The sequence below is a fragment of the Stylophora pistillata genome, chromosome 4 (assembly GCF_964205215.1).
Source record: "Stylophora pistillata chromosome 4, jaStyPist1.2, whole genome shotgun sequence".
In the NCBI taxonomy this organism is placed as follows: Eukaryota; Metazoa; Cnidaria; class Anthozoa; order Scleractinia; family Pocilloporidae; genus Stylophora; species Stylophora pistillata.
In genome coordinates this window covers 35,683,452-35,700,357 of record NC_142522.1, presented here as the reverse complement: position 1 = coordinate 35,700,357, position 16,906 = coordinate 35,683,452, and the positions used below count along the sequence as shown (strand labels likewise).

At 38.3% G+C, this 16,906-nt stretch overlaps 3 protein-coding genes and 1 long non-coding RNA gene across 8 annotated transcripts in view; 1 reads left to right on the top strand and 3 right to left on the bottom strand.

The window, feature by feature from the left end:
- Positions 1-6,162, bottom strand: part of LOC111327840 (uncharacterized) — a 55,631-nt gene extending 49,469 nt beyond the window's left edge. The window contains exons 1-2 of one of the 2 annotated variants that reach the window (XM_088759127.1): positions 5,951-6,162; positions 887-985 (exon numbers count right to left, since the gene is read on the bottom strand). In XM_088759127.1, coding sequence (XP_088615253.1) covers positions 887-971 — 85 coding nt within the window. In that variant the 5' untranslated portion in view covers positions 972-985; positions 5,951-6,162. Of the gene's footprint in view, positions 1-886; positions 986-1,212; positions 1,309-5,950 lie in introns of those variants that run through there. The other variant, XM_088759126.1, reaches the window with a different exon arrangement.
- On the top strand, positions 1,312-6,696 carry LOC111327825 (uncharacterized). The gene is made up of 2 exons (XR_002694570.2): positions 1,312-4,676; positions 5,135-6,696. It is a non-coding gene; the product is annotated as an uncharacterized LOC111327825 (long non-coding RNA).
- Positions 6,697-7,534: 838 nt separating this feature from the next.
- Positions 7,535-12,286, bottom strand: LOC111327821 (uncharacterized). 3 transcript variants are annotated; one of them, XM_088759131.1, is made up of 4 exons: positions 12,132-12,268; positions 9,744-9,843; positions 9,196-9,295; positions 7,535-8,840 (listed from the first exon to the last, which is right to left on the bottom strand). In XM_088759131.1, the coding sequence occupies exons 2-4, from the start codon at positions 9,747-9,749 to the stop codon at positions 8,503-8,505; spliced, it is 444 nt and encodes a 147-aa protein (XP_088615257.1). In that variant the 5' UTR covers positions 9,750-9,843; positions 12,132-12,268; the 3' UTR covers positions 7,535-8,502. The 3 variants fall into 3 exon arrangements, with proteins under 3 accessions (XP_088615257.1, XP_022787843.1, XP_088615258.1); XM_022932108.2 differs by lacking the exon at positions 9,744-9,843 and having other exon boundaries at positions 12,132-12,286; XM_088759132.1 differs by lacking the exons at positions 9,744-9,843; positions 12,132-12,268 and adding an exon at positions 11,500-11,655.
- Positions 12,287-14,002: 1,716 nt separating this feature from the next.
- The window catches only part of LOC111327816 (uncharacterized), a 20,733-nt gene continuing 17,829 nt past the window's right edge, over positions 14,003-16,906 (bottom strand). For both annotated transcript variants that reach the window (XM_088759129.1, XM_088759130.1), the window contains 2 exons: positions 16,608-16,751; positions 14,003-15,071 (listed from right to left, as the gene is read on the bottom strand). In XM_088759129.1, the coding sequence (XP_088615255.1) occupies positions 14,930-15,071; positions 16,608-16,751 (286 nt within the window). In that variant the 3' untranslated portion in view covers positions 14,003-14,929. The remainder of the gene's footprint in view (positions 15,072-16,607; positions 16,752-16,906) is intronic.

The following is a 16,906-nucleotide window of genomic DNA, read 5'->3' as shown; positions in this document are numbered from 1 at the left end:
AGGCACGATTAACAATCGCAAGGTATCGCTGGCGAACCCCAAAACCGCAAATAAAATTCTAAAACGTTCTTGTATCTTAGACCTGACTGGCTTCGTAATCTTGTAACAATAAAAAATTAAAAAAAAAAAAAAATTAAAACTTTTGGCTGAACGTACGCGTAGGACGTGTTCCCCCTATTGTCTTCGCAAACAAAGCTATGAGTGTTTTTTTTTTTAATTGACGTCGAACTTGTATGAGCGGCACAGTTTGCGAGAACTGTAAGAACATGCAAATCGCCTTTGAATACAATAAATCTCTGCACGCAAGTTTTTTTCAAAACTTAAGGTACTAATTCTATTTAAAACATTTCTTATCTCGTTTCTACGTTGTAGAACGCAAAAACTCATAAACAAAGGAAGGCGTTTATTAACGTTTCAAGGCTAGGGGTTCAGTATTTCTTTCAAATATGCTATTGGTGGTAAGCTGGTAAACCTCAAATTGTTCCTTTTTTATCCCTTTTTTCCTATCGCACATGAGGTCTGCTGTCCGCGGCTCCTAACTACGGCTTTGTTATGTTCCACTTGTCTAGATCTGCAGATACTGACGGACTTACCAAGTTCGTCATAGACACCGAGAAAATTCGACTGAAAAAACTCCTTCAATTTCATCTGAATTCAGACTTTCTCGGTGCCCCGCAATTGTGAAATTTAGCGGTGAGAACATTAATAAATTGGATATTTCCTTGGAACACCTGTTTATGAAGCAGACATAGCCTGTACGGTTGTGTTTACGTAGCTCGTAAATTTGCAAACCAAATCCATTTTCTTTGCAAATATTGAAAGTAACGAATAGTGAAAGACAGGGGCCTAAGTGCTTCTCTTCACTGAATGTCATGAGACATTTTACCTTTCACAGCCAAACATCCAAGAAGCGTCATCCAAATAATAAACATTTTCAAGGATGGCAAATAAGCGGTTTTGGAGAGAGACATCTTGCATCAAGATGCTGCAAATAAATGTAAAAATAAAAAGTTATGCTTTATTTCTGATTTAGTCGTTAATAAAACTGGTCTGATGTATTCCGCAACAGACCACTGCTGTTAATAAGCCAACCAACCACATATTTTCTTTATTAATATTGCATAAGTCAGATGAATCAGGTGGTTTTACTTTCGCTTTCTGTTAGACTTACTACCCGGCAGCCTCAAACATGTCACTATCATGCAGCCCTACCTTCAGTCACTATTTTTCTTCTGTTACCAACAACAGAACAACTGCAGGCTGCAGTCACAAACCAGTTCGGCTCTTCCAATATAGTTAATGCTGCGTGGAATGTCTATCTCATGCATAATTCGGTACAAATAAGGCGGTCCATTTAACGTCATTGAGTGATGCAAATTTGCGTCAGTCAGGATGCAAATAGGTCAAAACAATGTTTTGTAGATATCTTGATTGTTTTTCATTTTTTTAATGAGTTTGAATTGAAATCGCACTTCGATGACTCTACATGGAAACCCGGTTTCGTTCGAGAACGAAATAAGCTGCAGAGAAAGTTCAGACTTCGTCCAAGCCCACAAGATTACTGCGGTTGCAAAAATTTATTCCACGCACATCAGTTTGCCATCCCCACCCGCAAATAGCAAAAGCTAGACGAGGCGGGCGGAGAGGTAAGGTTAAAGCAGTCAAATTGCAGTGAGGTGAGCTGGCGAGGTTTGCAAAGGAAACTGACTGTTTATTCCGATCGTGATTTGAAGCAGGCATAACTTTCAAGAATCAGGGGAGATGTTTTATTACGAGGTGAACCTGTTGCAAAAAGTTACAGCACGATACTCTGTAATTAAGATCTTAGAAGTCAGTTTACCCTCTCTGAGAGAGAAGGTGATCTAAAATCTCTCACGAAGGAGTTTCATGAGTCAATGGAAAGAAGAAGAAGAACTTTGATCAAATCGTGTGCATAGTTTATTTCTCTAAGAAATATCGAAAGATTTCATGGGTTCATCACTTTCATCTACGTCAATCTTTCTCTTCCCTCGGATACGAATTGTGAAAAACTCGCCCTTTTAGCCTCCCGTTCTAAAAATTGAGAAGAATACAACTATCTCAAAATTTTTTTGGAAAGGTCAATTCTGCCGATGTCGCTGTTGCTGAAGGTCCCTTCAACCGCTTCCCTCAGTCATCTCTTATTGCTGCCTCTTCATGGTGTATTTTTATCTTTCTAAGCTTTAAGTCTGCGTTAGTTTCCTTCACTTTGTACTTTGTCGGTATGTCGCAGGAAATAAGTTGAATAGGTAGAAATATCTAGTGACGCAGCTTATTTGAGAACATGCAGAGGCTCAGTTCTTCAACTGAGAATCAAAACAATCCGAGTCTTACCACAAACTAGAACATTTCGAACAAAACGGACAAGATTCGGTTATCCACTTTCACACCATAGAAATGTTGGATGGGTTATTGATTCATTGGAAAATCTAATGTGCCCCGAAGAGTAAACTCTACCTGGCTCTTTGCCCATTAATTTTGAGGCATAGTTAACAAAGAAGATTTCGTCCAGGGTGGAGAGGGTTTGAGCTCATAACTCCACACCTACTCCATCCCCCTTGTTTCCAAAAGGTAAAGAAAAGATATTAGAGACCTTAACTAAAGATTTCTTTGTACAGATAACGTGTTACAAGTGCTCCCAGTAAAAAATATAGATGTGAGTATCAGGAAAATCATGAAAACCGTATGATTTTGCACTATAACAGCTCCATTTCAGTGCCTAGTCACTGGATAAACAATTATGTTTACTGAATTATAAGCCATCTCGACTTCTGAGGCAATCACTTGACAACTACCTATCTTATGTCCGCATATCACTGCACCTACAGCTACTATCATGTTTATCTATTTGGGTCATTCCGTAGTAGTGGATTGCACATCCTCACAGAACATAATTTCACAAGTTACGGGTGCGCACATTAGGTAATAGTCGTTCGACACTTCGCTTATCCAAGACTAAAGATGGCGGCTTTTTCTTTAAGGTCTGAGCTCAGAAGTAAATCGCCATTTTTTTTGCAAAAGAGCACAGTGACATATATCTTTTTCACTTTCTTGGAATTGACCGATGACTTTCTTTCTTTCAGATAAATATGAGCCGTTTCCTAAAGTATGGAAAGGAACAACTTTCGGAAACACGAATTTACCAAGTACTCGCAAGGATACTAAATTATCATATCATAGGCACTATATGGGTACCTTTTAGGTACCGTTTCTCCTCAACGGGCCAGGGGAACTCCCCTTTTATTGTTTCAAAAGTACCTTCCCGTAAAGAAAAACGACCAATGAGTAAAGTTTGACAAAAATCTCAGTGCAGGTTTTAAACTACAAGACAAATAACCTTATCCAATATAATCAAGTTACTTCTCGAAGGCATTTCCTAACATTAAAGACATGTATCGATGGCACAATATTCTTTTTCATAGCTAAGAAATAAATATTACATTCTTACCGCATAGAATTTGAATAAAAAGCCTTTTTTTCCAGTTGGTCCCTTAATTGAAGCCCGATAACTCAGACAATGTATCCACAATAAAACAAGTTAAGACTGATTCCATTCAGAAACAAAACCGTCTGAGGTTTCTAAAATAGTGATGTAATTCTCAAGTTTAAAAACGGAAACGTGAACACCGATGCATTTTTAAAAGTGAACAGTTTCCTTTGTGACCAATTTACTTCACTTTCGATCCTCGAGGTATAAACATCTCAAAAAAGGAATCTCTCTCTACAATCAGCAAAGTAGATGCATGTCTTTAAATTTCCTCCGCCACATTCTTGCATGTAAGCTACATGTCTGGAAGAAGGTCATATACATCGTTATATACATCGAGGGATTTGGATCAATGTTTACAACGAAGAAATTGGAAAGTGAACTAGGGGATGTTTAAGGCGACTTCATTTTCATAAGCCAAGAACGTGTCAGTAGCCGCTCTGATTTGTTAAACTTATTACTACCCTCCTGAATAACATTAAGATTAGGAAGGGATTCGTTGTTCTTTTTCCTATTTTCGTTTATCTCGCGTTAAAATTGCTGCTTCTGAGTGTGCTTAATTTGTAAAAAATAAAGCTTACTTAGGATTCGGCCTTTCTCATACAGTAAAAATCCGGCTCATGCATATTACGAATGCTAAGAAGGTATGCTTAGGCGTGGAACTAAATTCTCTGTGACTGAACTCCACTTAACTAGAATAAGCATAGAGACCTGAGGGTGTAACGAAAAACAAAAGCGAAAGCACAGGAAATAAAGCTAGTTAATATAAAGCAAGCATTTGCAATCAACCATGTAAAATTTGTTTCAAGCACCTGCAATCAGCCATACAAACTTTGCATGATATCAATCACAATTTTTGAGGTGGTTAAAAGTTCCACGGGTTTCTTTGAGTTTAAAGGCATTGTTCATTTTCCGTTTGTGGTCCAAGATTTCAAAGTAAAATTTGCATTCAACGTATCTCGTATGGACAATGGAGTAATCTTTCACTAAAGATCGACAGCGATGGCCAACTGTTCGACTCGAAGTCATCTTAATTACCTGTGCAGGTGATGTCGTGATATATTGATATCGTGAAATATTGATATAAAACGACGCGACAGAAAACTCATCCCGTTGTTCCTCTTCGAATGTTTTAACACGATAATTTTCTTTCTGAAAGCGTTTGTGGCCGGTAAGTTTCTTTTGTTTCCTTTGTCGTCCAGTATTTAGCAAGATCTAGGTGTCTCACTCGTAATTTATCTGTTGTCCTTAAAAGCCTACGTAACAAATACTCTTCTTCAATTGAAGCAACACCCATATGAAAACCTTTTATTTTAAAATCTTTCTGTTTCTATGACTTGATTTCTTTCGATTGATAAGTGGAACAATTCAACATGAGTTAACGAAGATATGAATGAGATCAGACCTACCCAAATTTACATCATAAAAAGATATACAGGTTTAATTCAAATTAACATGAGATTCTTCTTCTATGAATTATCAAGGAAGCGAATTTGGCAAACAGATCGAAATCGTAAACTAACATTTCAGGAAAAATCTTAATCTCATGCGCAATACAAATGTTGTAAATAACTCGATAACTACATAACGAGTTCAACGTCTTTTTCAACTATCTTTTCCATTCTCAAGAGGTTCAAATTTCGCCTTTACCGATGGTTACAGCGAGCAGAAAGCCCTTTAAGCACGAACTTAGTACATTAAAATGTTCGCTGTGACTCAGATGACACAACTCCCAAATCAAGACCGAGGCTCAAGGCTCAAATCTTCATTGGAGACTCAGATGTTTAGTTCTTTCTCTCAAGCTGACAAGAACTGTTCAACATCATTCGCTTTCTGTTAGTTTCAAATACTGACGAGTATTCGTTATCATTTCAAAAACCTTTAGAGCTTGTAACTTCAGAAAAACACCTAATGACAAATACGTACACGAATGAGACATTTACAATATCAAGTAAATTTAATCACGTATTACACAGTAGTGATCGATATTAGACTAATAAATATTGCATAGCCGAGGAAAGCAGCAAAATGAATTATAAACGAAGGAAAGAGTTATTGACGAGAATTATCATGATGAAAGTCGACAACAAGAATCATGTGAGCTTAATCGGCGCAGGCAAACAATAACAAGAGAGAATTAAGGAACCTGTTTATAAAATGTCGAATTACAGGTTGAAGCAACACGAGAAAGGACTTTTCAGACACGTTATTGTTTGCTTATTTTCGCCCTGACGCGCGTAGCCGAGTGTTTTCTTAAAGTACGATTTATCATATAGTAATTAAAATGAAGTTGTTAGATCAATATGCTTAACTAGTTTGTTCAGAAAAAGGCTCTGGTCATCCAATATCAAAGACTTCTCTTGTCTTCCATTGGAAACTACTGGATGCCGAATCCAGACAGAAATAAAATACCAAGAATATGCCGTATTTAACAACATTACTCACCTATTATTCGATCCAACGCAATTGATGATTCCTTCAGATCAATCCGGTAGGCTAAGACTAGTTTCAAATTATAAGTTATATTTTTGAGTAACCCTAGCCTCAAGTTTGTCACAGGTTCTTAGCCTTAGAAAATGAGAATTAGTGTCGCCAAGGCCGAGGGAAACAGCAGTAAAAGGCTTTTTTAAAATCATTCGCAGGCCGAAGAGGCTTCCCAGCTGTTTATGTCTGATAGTGGCTGTTCAGAACGAGTGCACATTATATTAGCATGCGCATAACTGGTTGAAAAGGCGCGTTCATCCGAAACACACTTCAAAAAAAAGCTTTGCAAAGACGACGCTTTGAGATGTCCGCGACCGAAATTTTTGGTTCCGAGAATTTTTTAACACATTATTGTGGGCCTTGTTTCGGTGTGAGGGCTAATAATAACTAAAAATCAACCACCACGATCATTTCATTTCCCCTCCCGGGAGAGCCAATATTTCGCATTAGCTGAGAGGCCTTTGTTGTTCAGAACGATCTCGTGCAAATCAGACCTTTTACGATGAAGTCGAAGAAGAACTATCTACCTATCCAGAATGGATAGCTGGTGCAAACAGAGATGGTAAGAAATGCTGGAAAACACACGGTCAGAAGGGAACGAGTGGGATGAAAGAGATGAAAGCAATACAATTTTAACTATTAGAAGCTTCAAATCCGCCACTTCATCTGGTCTCTTAGAATTGCGAAATAAATATGCTTTGAAAAACTTAACGAGGGCACAGGTTTTCCTGACTTTTTCTCTTTTCTTGTCTCCCAAAAGTGCAATTTAGGGGTGAGAACTTTCATATTTTATATACTTACATGGCACATGTGTTTATGAGGCTTATCTAGCCTTTCGGTTCGTTGTTTACCTGGCTTGTACATTTGTACACGAAGTTACCAATAAGATCTAGATGCTTCGGAAAGCCGGTCCTAGCTAATTGTCCTCAAGTGACCAAAAGTACTTAAAATAAACACAAGCTTTTGTGTCTGTGTGTGTGTGTGTGTGTGTGCGTGTGTGTGTGTGCGTGCGTGCGTGTGTGTGTATGTGTGTGTGAAAAATTGCTTGATGTAGGTCGAACGCTAAAAAAGGAGGGCTGCAACCCTGAAATTTTACTCAGCCTTGCTTCTTTCTACGGAAGGGATCATGTTTTTTTAAACAGTTGGTGTACTTGTCAAAAGACCATAGATTTCTCTTTGACAGACACATTGCTCGCCTGTTCCATTACCACACACTCACTATTGAACCTTGCATTCCCGAGTGTAATCGGCTGAAGGTTACGAAATAAACAGAACTTTATGATACGGACCAACGGCAAAATACTTATTACGAGGAAGCAACTAAAGATGAGAGAAAGAAAGTAGATCGACTTGTAGGTTGGTAATCTCAATACGATGGCGATGCCTTACGGCAAGACCCATAACATAAACATGCCGGTTGTGGATGAAACAAGATAAAACGTTATCTAAAAGGAACTCGACAAAATAAAAAGCTAAAGAACAGCACTTTCAGCAATAGACATTTTTGTGTCGTTAAATTTAATTTGTCTGATATTAGCAAAGCAATTTTTTATTGCAAGCAACAACTCTGACTTTATTGAGGTTAAATCTGCATTCTGTTTACAAACGTACCGAGAGTGTCCAACTATAGAGCACCCAATTAACAAATGGTAAACACCACAGCGTACACTGTTGAGTTATGGATGCACGCGGGAGGTTGCTAAGCACGAAAGAAGCGTAAGAGTCGCTCGAGGCGATAGCCGAGAGCGACTCTAGCTTCTTGAGTGCTTAGCAAACCTCCCAAGTGCATCCATAACTCAATAGTATACGCTGTGGTGTTTACCATTTGTTTTATAACATAACATTAACACATTGTAGCTAAAGAGTTCCCTTTTATTTAACAAATCTTACGTGACCAGAACAAAACAAGCGCGCGCGAAAAAATAGTCTTTGCATTTGTCACGTCAGCAGCGTACATCCATGGGAAAATGGGCGACGCTAAGTTGACCAATCAGAGTGCGCGCGTTACTTTGGTTATGTTATAAATGTTGTTTGGTAGTGCAATCAATAGTTGCGGCATGACATGCCCCAAAGGGAAGACAAAAAATCTCGACAACAGAGTCCAAGGTTTTTCGGATCTTGAATTAAATGAACTTGGGATTACCAAGCCAATATAACCGTTTCTGGCTCATGTTTGCAGAGAGGTAAAAGCACGTTTTAAACAAGTTGTCTGGTGTTCTACAACTTTGTTGTCCTATTTTTTTCTTTCCTCTAAAAGTTCTTCTTGACAGTTGCGTTTAGATGAGATATAACCGGTCTACTTATTTGCGTCTGGCGCAGTCTCAGTCAAGGGAAGAAAAATAAAGTAGTGTTATAACTCTTTCTTTTTTTCTTTTTGTAGAGAAATTTTTTTTTTTTTTTCAAAATATTGGTTAAATCAGTGTTTTCTAACCGAATTCATTTAATGTCTTTCTGTTACGAGCAGAAGCATACAATGATAGAAGTGTTTATTCTTCTGGCTGTTGCAGCTGGCTCTATGCAACTGCAAACATGCATCCAAATGTAACGATTGCATTAAGGACAATCAGTGAACGACTCAAAGTAAATGCCGCAGGGGACCCACATCGGCCAACATTACAGTGGTCATTATCGCAGCACATTTTGCAATATACCTCGCCATCTTTCTCCCAGTTCACGAATTCCTTGTCGCATTTGTTGACACAGTCTCTGTAGAATCGTGTTTCTCCATGTCTTCCATCCTTTACAACTACACAGTATTCGTTTCCTTCAGAGCACGTTGCCGTTCTCGTACCATTGACTGAATCTTCTGGACAAGGCTCATTGCGAGAGTCACATAGGAAGCATGTCCTGCCTGAAAAATGAGATAAAGAAAACAGCTTTCCCTTATGAACAAAAAAAGCTGAACTATTCTTTGACAACTTTCTTCAACATACTAGTGAAACAAATGCTACTTTTGTCAAGTCTGTAGGACAAATAAAGGAAACATTCTTTGTCGATTGGATTTGAAACAGGTCCGAATAAAAGCGTTTTTAACTAAACCCAGGAGTACTATATCATCTCTTAGTTCATTCGGCTCTCTTCCTTTCTGCCATCTATTTTTCACTAAAAACCATGCAGTTTTCTGATAAACAAGGTCACATGACACATTTATGATATGAATCGTATTAAACATGTACGATGAATAAGCCAGTTAAGAAGTCGCTTACCGGTGACTTGGAAAGAAAAATTCGCTAGGACGATGAAAGCCACCAAAACTAATCCTCTTGCGATTCTCTTCGTGTCCATAGGGCAGGTATTTCGTAATATCTATTAACGGTACAACAATGTTAATTCTTCGCACATTTTTATTCTCAGTCTACATGATACGTTTAACGTGGTATCGAAACGAGTAGCCCTTTAACTCCCATGCGTGATCAAGATAGAATTTCTCCTTACAATATCAATACAATATCAAGCAGACAAGAAATGGGAATAAAGAAAATCAATAAGGACGTTATTAATTCTCTGTTATATGGTCTTTCGAAACATTTAGTTCATAGATTGCAGTTAGCCCGGAATTGTGCGGCACGGCTGATCTTATGTGGTCGCAAGCATGATCACGTTACTCCGTGTTACTAAGGGAACTGCACTGGCTCCCCGTGGAGCAGAGGGTTATTTTTAAAATCTTTTTTTTTTACTTTTAAAACTTTAAATAATTTATGCCCTAGTTATATCAGTGACTTGTTAGAAACTTATAAGCCTACTTAGTCCTTGCGATCATCGAGTAGGAACTTGTTAGTGATTCCTCGCTGCAAGTTGAAATCTTATGGCGATCGCGCCTTTTCTCTCTGCACCTAAGCTGTGGAATGACATTCCTGAAACCATAAAATGTACGTGATATAGATCTTAACACTTTTCAGCGTAATCTTAAAACTTATTTTTTTAAGCGTCATTTTAATGAATGATTATGTTTGATTATTATTCTACTGTTTACCTTGATTGTGAAGCGCCTTAGAGCTTTTGGATAGGGCGCTATATAAGTTGTCATTTATTATTATTATTATTATTATTATTATTATTATCATTATTATTATTATTATTATTAATAAATCCAATATAAGAATTCTCTAAACTAATATCTAATAATTGTATGACAGACAGTAGGGAGAATTGCTAGTAAGATCTTGGGAATGAAAGGGTAAATAAGTCAATGGCCGTTTTCATAATAAAAGACACATTACCCTTACAGATGGATAGTGCGTCTTACATGGTATGCGTCTGGTGTTAAGACTGTGCGAATAGCAAGACGAGCTAAGGAAAAAAACGGTAATCTCATATCCTGTTTTATGAACTTAACGACGGCTCTAAGTGCTTTTAGCACTTTTTTTAACATCAGAGAAACGTAATCTTAGAGGAACTGGAGTTAATTCACGAGCGCCTGAATTTAATCTGTCAACTTTACGAAGAAATCATTCATCAAAACCGTCAAAACCGATCAATTTTCGCATCCCAGTCATCGAAACCCTAATCGATCCGATACAGTGGTGACAAGTGGAGCATACAAACGTTTCGCAGCTATTCGAGATCAATGGAGGTGCATCATAAACTGCTTCTCAGATTGAAGAGAAACCGTAACCCAAATATGAATCAAAGAAAACCTCATCGGATACTAAATCAGAAAACCCATTAGTATTTTTGACGAAAAGCGAAAACCAAATACTAAAAAACGGAAAATCCGCAAACCGCAATAAACACCAAAACCGAAAAACCGAAGTTTTTTGGCACAGAAACCGAATACCGCGAAATCGAAAATCCCAATGCCTCCTTCCTTATGTGGCCTATGAACTATTTCGCCATCCATATCAATTGTAAGGCAGTCTTTAATTCATTGTTTAAAACCCCTAGGAAGTAACTCGTACCTAATTTTTCCCTACGGCGTCACTGCTGAGTCAAAACTGAAACGAGAACAAAAAAAGTGATCGCCAATTGAAGAGGCTTGCGACTGTTAAACATATTTTCCGGGTCAGTACAACATGACATGTATAGAGAGCAGTGTGGACTGAGTATGCCTAGTGATGTCGGGGGGAAAGGAGCTCGAAGAAATAAATATCGGAATTCTGATTAAGTTCTGCAAAGATAAAAATTTTATTAATTTAATAAAAGTCGTTATTGAAAGTCTTTTAAACGTTGTCACCTGTGCTCAGTAATGATACTGATTTCATGACCGTACCGTGCTTCGGTGAACAAGAACAGCAATAAAATGCATACATTTCATCATCTTTTGATTGCAGTTCAATTTTCACTTCTTTGATTTAAATGTCGTGAACTTGAGTTGAAAGGTAGTTAAAAGTGTCGATTGTCTTCGCAGAATGTTTAAAATCAAATTGTCGCGTCTTAAAGTTTATTTCATCGCGTTGAAGACAGCTATAACTCTATGTTGGCAAAGTTTCAGGCCGAAGCTTTGACATACCATCACACAACCATTAAAATATTCTACTAGCGGAGAACGCAAGTGTCATTGTCCAACTGACCTGAGAGCAGCTTATTGACAGTCACGCGCAAAACAAGAAGCCAACCCTTTCCCTTCCAAGGACGTATATATATGTCCTATGTTTGGTCAACCAACGACCGAGGATGTAAATATACGTGCTCAAATAAAACATTACCGAGAGCCCGATTGTTCGTGTTGGCTTGAATAACTTATTTCCGGTTATTGAGAAAGAATTCAGTATGGCTGTCGGTTGGTGAGGGTGTCTGACTGTGATGGGGAAGAGGTTAAATATTTTTTGTAGCGAGTTTCATGGTTTTCAGATTAAAACTCTTATCTATGTCGTAGGACGAAAGCTCGCATGCATGGATAGGGTAGCAATTATAAACGATAATTGGTTCGTAAAAAGTGTGTGACTGAACCACTACATTTCAATTCAGTCACTAACGATCGAGTACAGGCAAAAAATTTTCTTTGATTGTCTCCCTGATCCGGTCACGGCTCTCTCTACCACGGTTACAAAAACAGAATTTTTAATTTTCGTTGCGCTAGGACTGAGATTTTGATGGCATGTGCACCGCACTCCCGTATCGCGTGACAATTTTATCTCCCGATTGTATGTAACTTTGTTTTATCTTCTATTCCTAACTCTATCCTTGTGTACAAACCACCTACCTTTGTCAAAATAAGTGGAATCACCGCTTTATCCAACTTCTAAATCAAACCCTCTGAGCCGCTTTTCTGTGCAGAAAATTCTAGAACATAATTTCAATCTGTTCGCCACGCACAGGTAACTTTACGTATGCTAATGCTTCGTCAAAAGTCCGAACTTTGACCCAATATATATTTATAGAAATTTTGACAGTCTTCTTCAGTGTTCAAGTTAAGACTTCCGGACGGGTAGAACTAGTTCTTCAGCAGCCCCCAGAACTAAAACGGAATGTGCAAGATGCTTAGATAGAGAAAGATACTTAGAGGAAAAAAAAAAAAAGAAAAAATGCAGAGAGACAACTGGCATTAGTAAGTTTTCATTAACAGGCTTTTATCAGTGTTCATCCGTGATCTTCGAAGATTCCACCTGAATATCCAGTACCTCATTCAAACCACACGTCAACCATGTTTAAAAGATATTTTGTCAAATACAGTTTAAAATTGTTTCTTCCTAGTAGCAGCTTATATTAAACAGATGTTTGTCGACTTCCATTTCAGAGCACATTGGAAACACAAGCTAGTGACTATTACAATCCGATGGAAAATTAAGTTTTTCGGTTCTTCGTCTGTTTTTCATTCACTTAAACCCATTTTGACAAAACATATTTTGCTGTAGTTGGGGTACAAGATTCGTTATTTGCAACTTGCGTGTATCTTCGCCATCGGGGTCTCGTTCTATTCAACCTTTACCACGCTTACACCGTAAGTTCTCTAAACATTTCTAAAGACACTCACAAGGAGAATTTATCTAACAATCTAGAGCTACTTGGGTTCGCAAGCATTTCCTTTATACCCGTTACCTTGATGTTTGATAAATTCAGGGGTGAAATAAGATCCGTGTCTTATCTGGAATATCCGTTATCTGGAATAGCTTGTCCCCTGAATTGCGGTAAGCAAAATCACTTCAATCTTTTCGAAATGGTTGTCGCAACTCTTCGTCTGAATCGACAAAACGCACACGGCATCTATGTAAAGCAGAATTTTTTTTTTATTTTTTCTATTTCACTTTTAAATTTTAGATCATGTTTATATAGATTAAAGTAGATTGTAATTGTAATAATAGATTGCAATATTATTATTTTATCTGATAGATTTACCGTGTCTAAATAAAAAATAAAGTTCAAATTTGTCACACCAAGGAAAATATATAAGGTCAATCGCCACAAATTCACTCATATTCTGACTTGCCCCATACATAGTTCACTTTACAAGGAACTAGTTTTGCAAATAGTCTCGACCTTGGACTAACATTTAAACTGATCGTCAATCATCAAAACAACTCACTATATTAAGGTTTTACACGGCTAAAGAGAGACGAGATATTTAAATTGACTCGCTGTATCGTGCCTCCTGAAAGTCTCAGCAGAGTTTGCTCTACTTGTAATTAATATTCAGCAAATGGTTTCAGCCTGGGACAAACAGTTGATTGCGCAGTCCGTCTACTAAAGCCGTCCATGTGAGAGGTGTCTTGAAAAGGCCTACTGTTGGTTACTGTTTCTCTCAGGCTGTGTCTGAACAGGGGCTGTAAGGAAAACCACAAACTCGACATGCTCGCAGGCTCAATAAAATGCAGTAGACCGACGGTAACCTGCTTTTAAACCCCTTGATAATTCAGGTTTCGAAAACCTGAGAAGAAATAATTATCAGAATGACTAAAGGCTGCGTTCACACTTGGTGTACTCAGCGTTCGGTTCAACACAACGTCAAGACCTTGTACAAGAAGGGTGCCCGAATTTTGGTGTTCTAGTGCCCATCAAGAATCGTATCCGGGTACCGTGCTCGAGCACCAAGTGTGAAGGCAGCCTAATTCCTAGAGGTACGAACCTTGCCACATGGGCAGAGTGAAATTCACTTTATTGAAACTTAAGTGATGTACAAACGATTGAAGACTACTTTAAATTGATTAGTTATATTTTGACAATATTATCTTTAGATGGTTTGTTTACTCCTCAAACACACGAAGGCCGCTGTAACACAGTCAACTTAGACATCTAAAAGGATAATTTTTTTGGCAAAATGTTGGTCAATTCAACACTCAATGCTTCAGCACGAAGAATAATTTTTTCCTTCAGTGCCAATAGGAAAGGAGGGTGTAAATCTTCAAAGAAAACTGTTACAATGAAGTACACACTTTGTAGAAACTAAAACAGAGTGAAGTCAATTAAAGCTAAAGCGAACTTCCTAAAAAAAAAAGAAAAAAACCCGAGGTCACTCTCGAGTATATACACTTGAGTGTACACATAAAACAGGCAGAATCTTATTAAGAACGTTATTTACAGATAAACTCTTCCTTGTCTACGACTTTCACGGTAGCATATTTACAAAATGAAATCAATTTTTTTATCCTCTCTGGGAGAGAATTCGACTCTTCATATTCCACACACCTAAGAGGCATATCTTATGAGAGAACAGTTTCAGACAAATGCGTCACTTTCCTCATTTCGCGAATCTGGCAGAGATCCTGCAAAGACTTCGACTCGTGTCGTAAAAGTCCACGTTTATATTGGTTTAACTGCTTTACTATGATCCGTGTTAGGTTCCAAGACCTCTCCATTCTCTTAACACGTCAGATGCAAAACTTAAACCAATCACTATATGGAAACGCGCGTTTCTCCGCGCGAGTCCGTTACGATGCGCTTTCTTTGACTTCTCAGTGGCTCCTTGCAATATTTACCTCTTCTTTCTAATTGAAGATCGTGATCACGTTTGTTTGACTTTAAAACAGTTAATCACTTAGTACTACGTTTGCGAATTAATTGAGATTAGGCTGTGGTAATATCTACAGCCTCTGCAGTTGTGTGGCTCTCCCCAGGCAGCTGAGAACCCGTCACAGGGTCACCAATGATACTCATTGTAGCGAGACGGGCTCGGCGATAAACAAGCAACATATTAAATCCCAGAAGCCTGAAATGCAAAAACATCAAGATCCTTGAGTTGGTTGAACAGTTTCAAATTAGGCGTAAGCTGCTTGATTTGACCGATTTAGCAGGTACGTGACGGTCGAAACTCTTTGACTAAGGGAGAGACAGACTAAATGATTGGCTAACAGATTGACTGCCTGACTTACTAATTAACAGACAAACTGACTGATGTACTGACTGACTGACTGACTCAATGAATGAATGAATGAATGACTCAATGAATGAATGAATGAATGAATGACTCAATGAATGAATGACTGACTGACTCAATGAATGAATGAATGAATGACTCAATGAATGAATGAATGAATGAGTGACTCAATGAATGAATGAATGACTCAATGAATGAATGAATGACTCAATGAATGAATGAATGACTCAATGAATGAATGAATGAATGACTCAATGAATGAATGAATGAATGACTCAAGGAATGAATGAATGAATGACTGACTGACTCAATGAATGAATGAATGAATGAATGACTCAATGAATGAATGAATGAATGAATGACTCAATGAATGAATGAATGAATGACTCAATGAATGAATGAATGAATGAATGAATGACTGACTGACTGACTCAATTAATGAATGAATGACTCAATGAATGAATGAATGAATGAATGACTCAATGAATGAATGAATGACTGACTGACTGACTCAATGAATGAATGAATGAATGAATGACTGACTGACTCAATGAATGAATGAATGAATGAATGAATGACTGACTCAATGAAAGAATGAATGACTGACTGAATGACTGACTGACTGACTCAATGAATAAATGAATGAATGAATGAATGACTGACTGACTGACTGAATGACTGACTGACTGACTGACTGAATTAATTAACGAACGGACTGACTGGCTGATTGACTGGCTAGCTGGCTGGCTGGCTGACTGACTGCCTGGTGACTGGCTGATTGACTGGCTAGCTGGCTGGCTGGCTGACTGACTGACTGCCTGGGTGGGTGGGTGGCTGAGTGGGTGGCTGGGTGGGTGGCTGGCTGGCTGGCTGGCTGACTGGCTGGCTGGCTGACTGGCTGACTGACTGACTGACTGACTGACTGACTGAGAACCTGAGCGAATAATTGACGGATGACGGATGGCCGGGTGGACGGAAAGACAGAGAGACAGTGGCACACTAAACAGAACATGCATAACCAAAGACTAGCTGGATCAACTGTATGTCTAGCCTTCAAGTTGTGTCTCAGACAAACACTACACCATGAGACAATTTTTCGGATAAATTTCACAATCCGGGAAAAACACAGTCGAAGTAAAAGGCAAGAATACAGCACAAAGATAACAAATAGCTAGACACAAGCGACCCACTACCTGATGATGATTAAAAAAGGCCTGCTAAATTATTAAAATCCATCCAAAAAACTATCAGAAAGACAGAAAGATCAAAAAAGGGAAATTGGTCACACACACCGACCCTCTTATCGTTAACATTATACTCATTTCATGGATCATACAACAGTCACATGGATAAGGGGGATTCATTCACCTGAGACAGACGTACTCTAGTACCACGCCCAGTCCTATTACCACAACCTTACAAGTCTCAGAGATTCTGGTTAAACAAAGAAAGTAAACACTAATTGGAGCTCCAATCATCATGGAGAGAATCAGCGTGCTCTGAATCCAATGCCTTGAACAACAAAAAAGGAAAACAATTTCAATTACAGGTACATCATTATGCAATTTATTACATCCATTTTGAAATCACTGCTGGTCCCTGTAATCTGATTGGCTCTAATTGATGCGATTTATTCCCAAATCGCACCATTTTTTGCTCTAAATCGC

Excerpts from the sequence above, each read along its gene's own strand:
- LOC111327821 (XM_088759131.1), bottom strand. Across the intron at positions 8,841-9,195 it reads TTTTTCTTTCCAAGTCACCG|GCAGGACATGCTTCCTATGT; the intron begins GTAAGCGACTTC and ends CTCATTTTTCAG.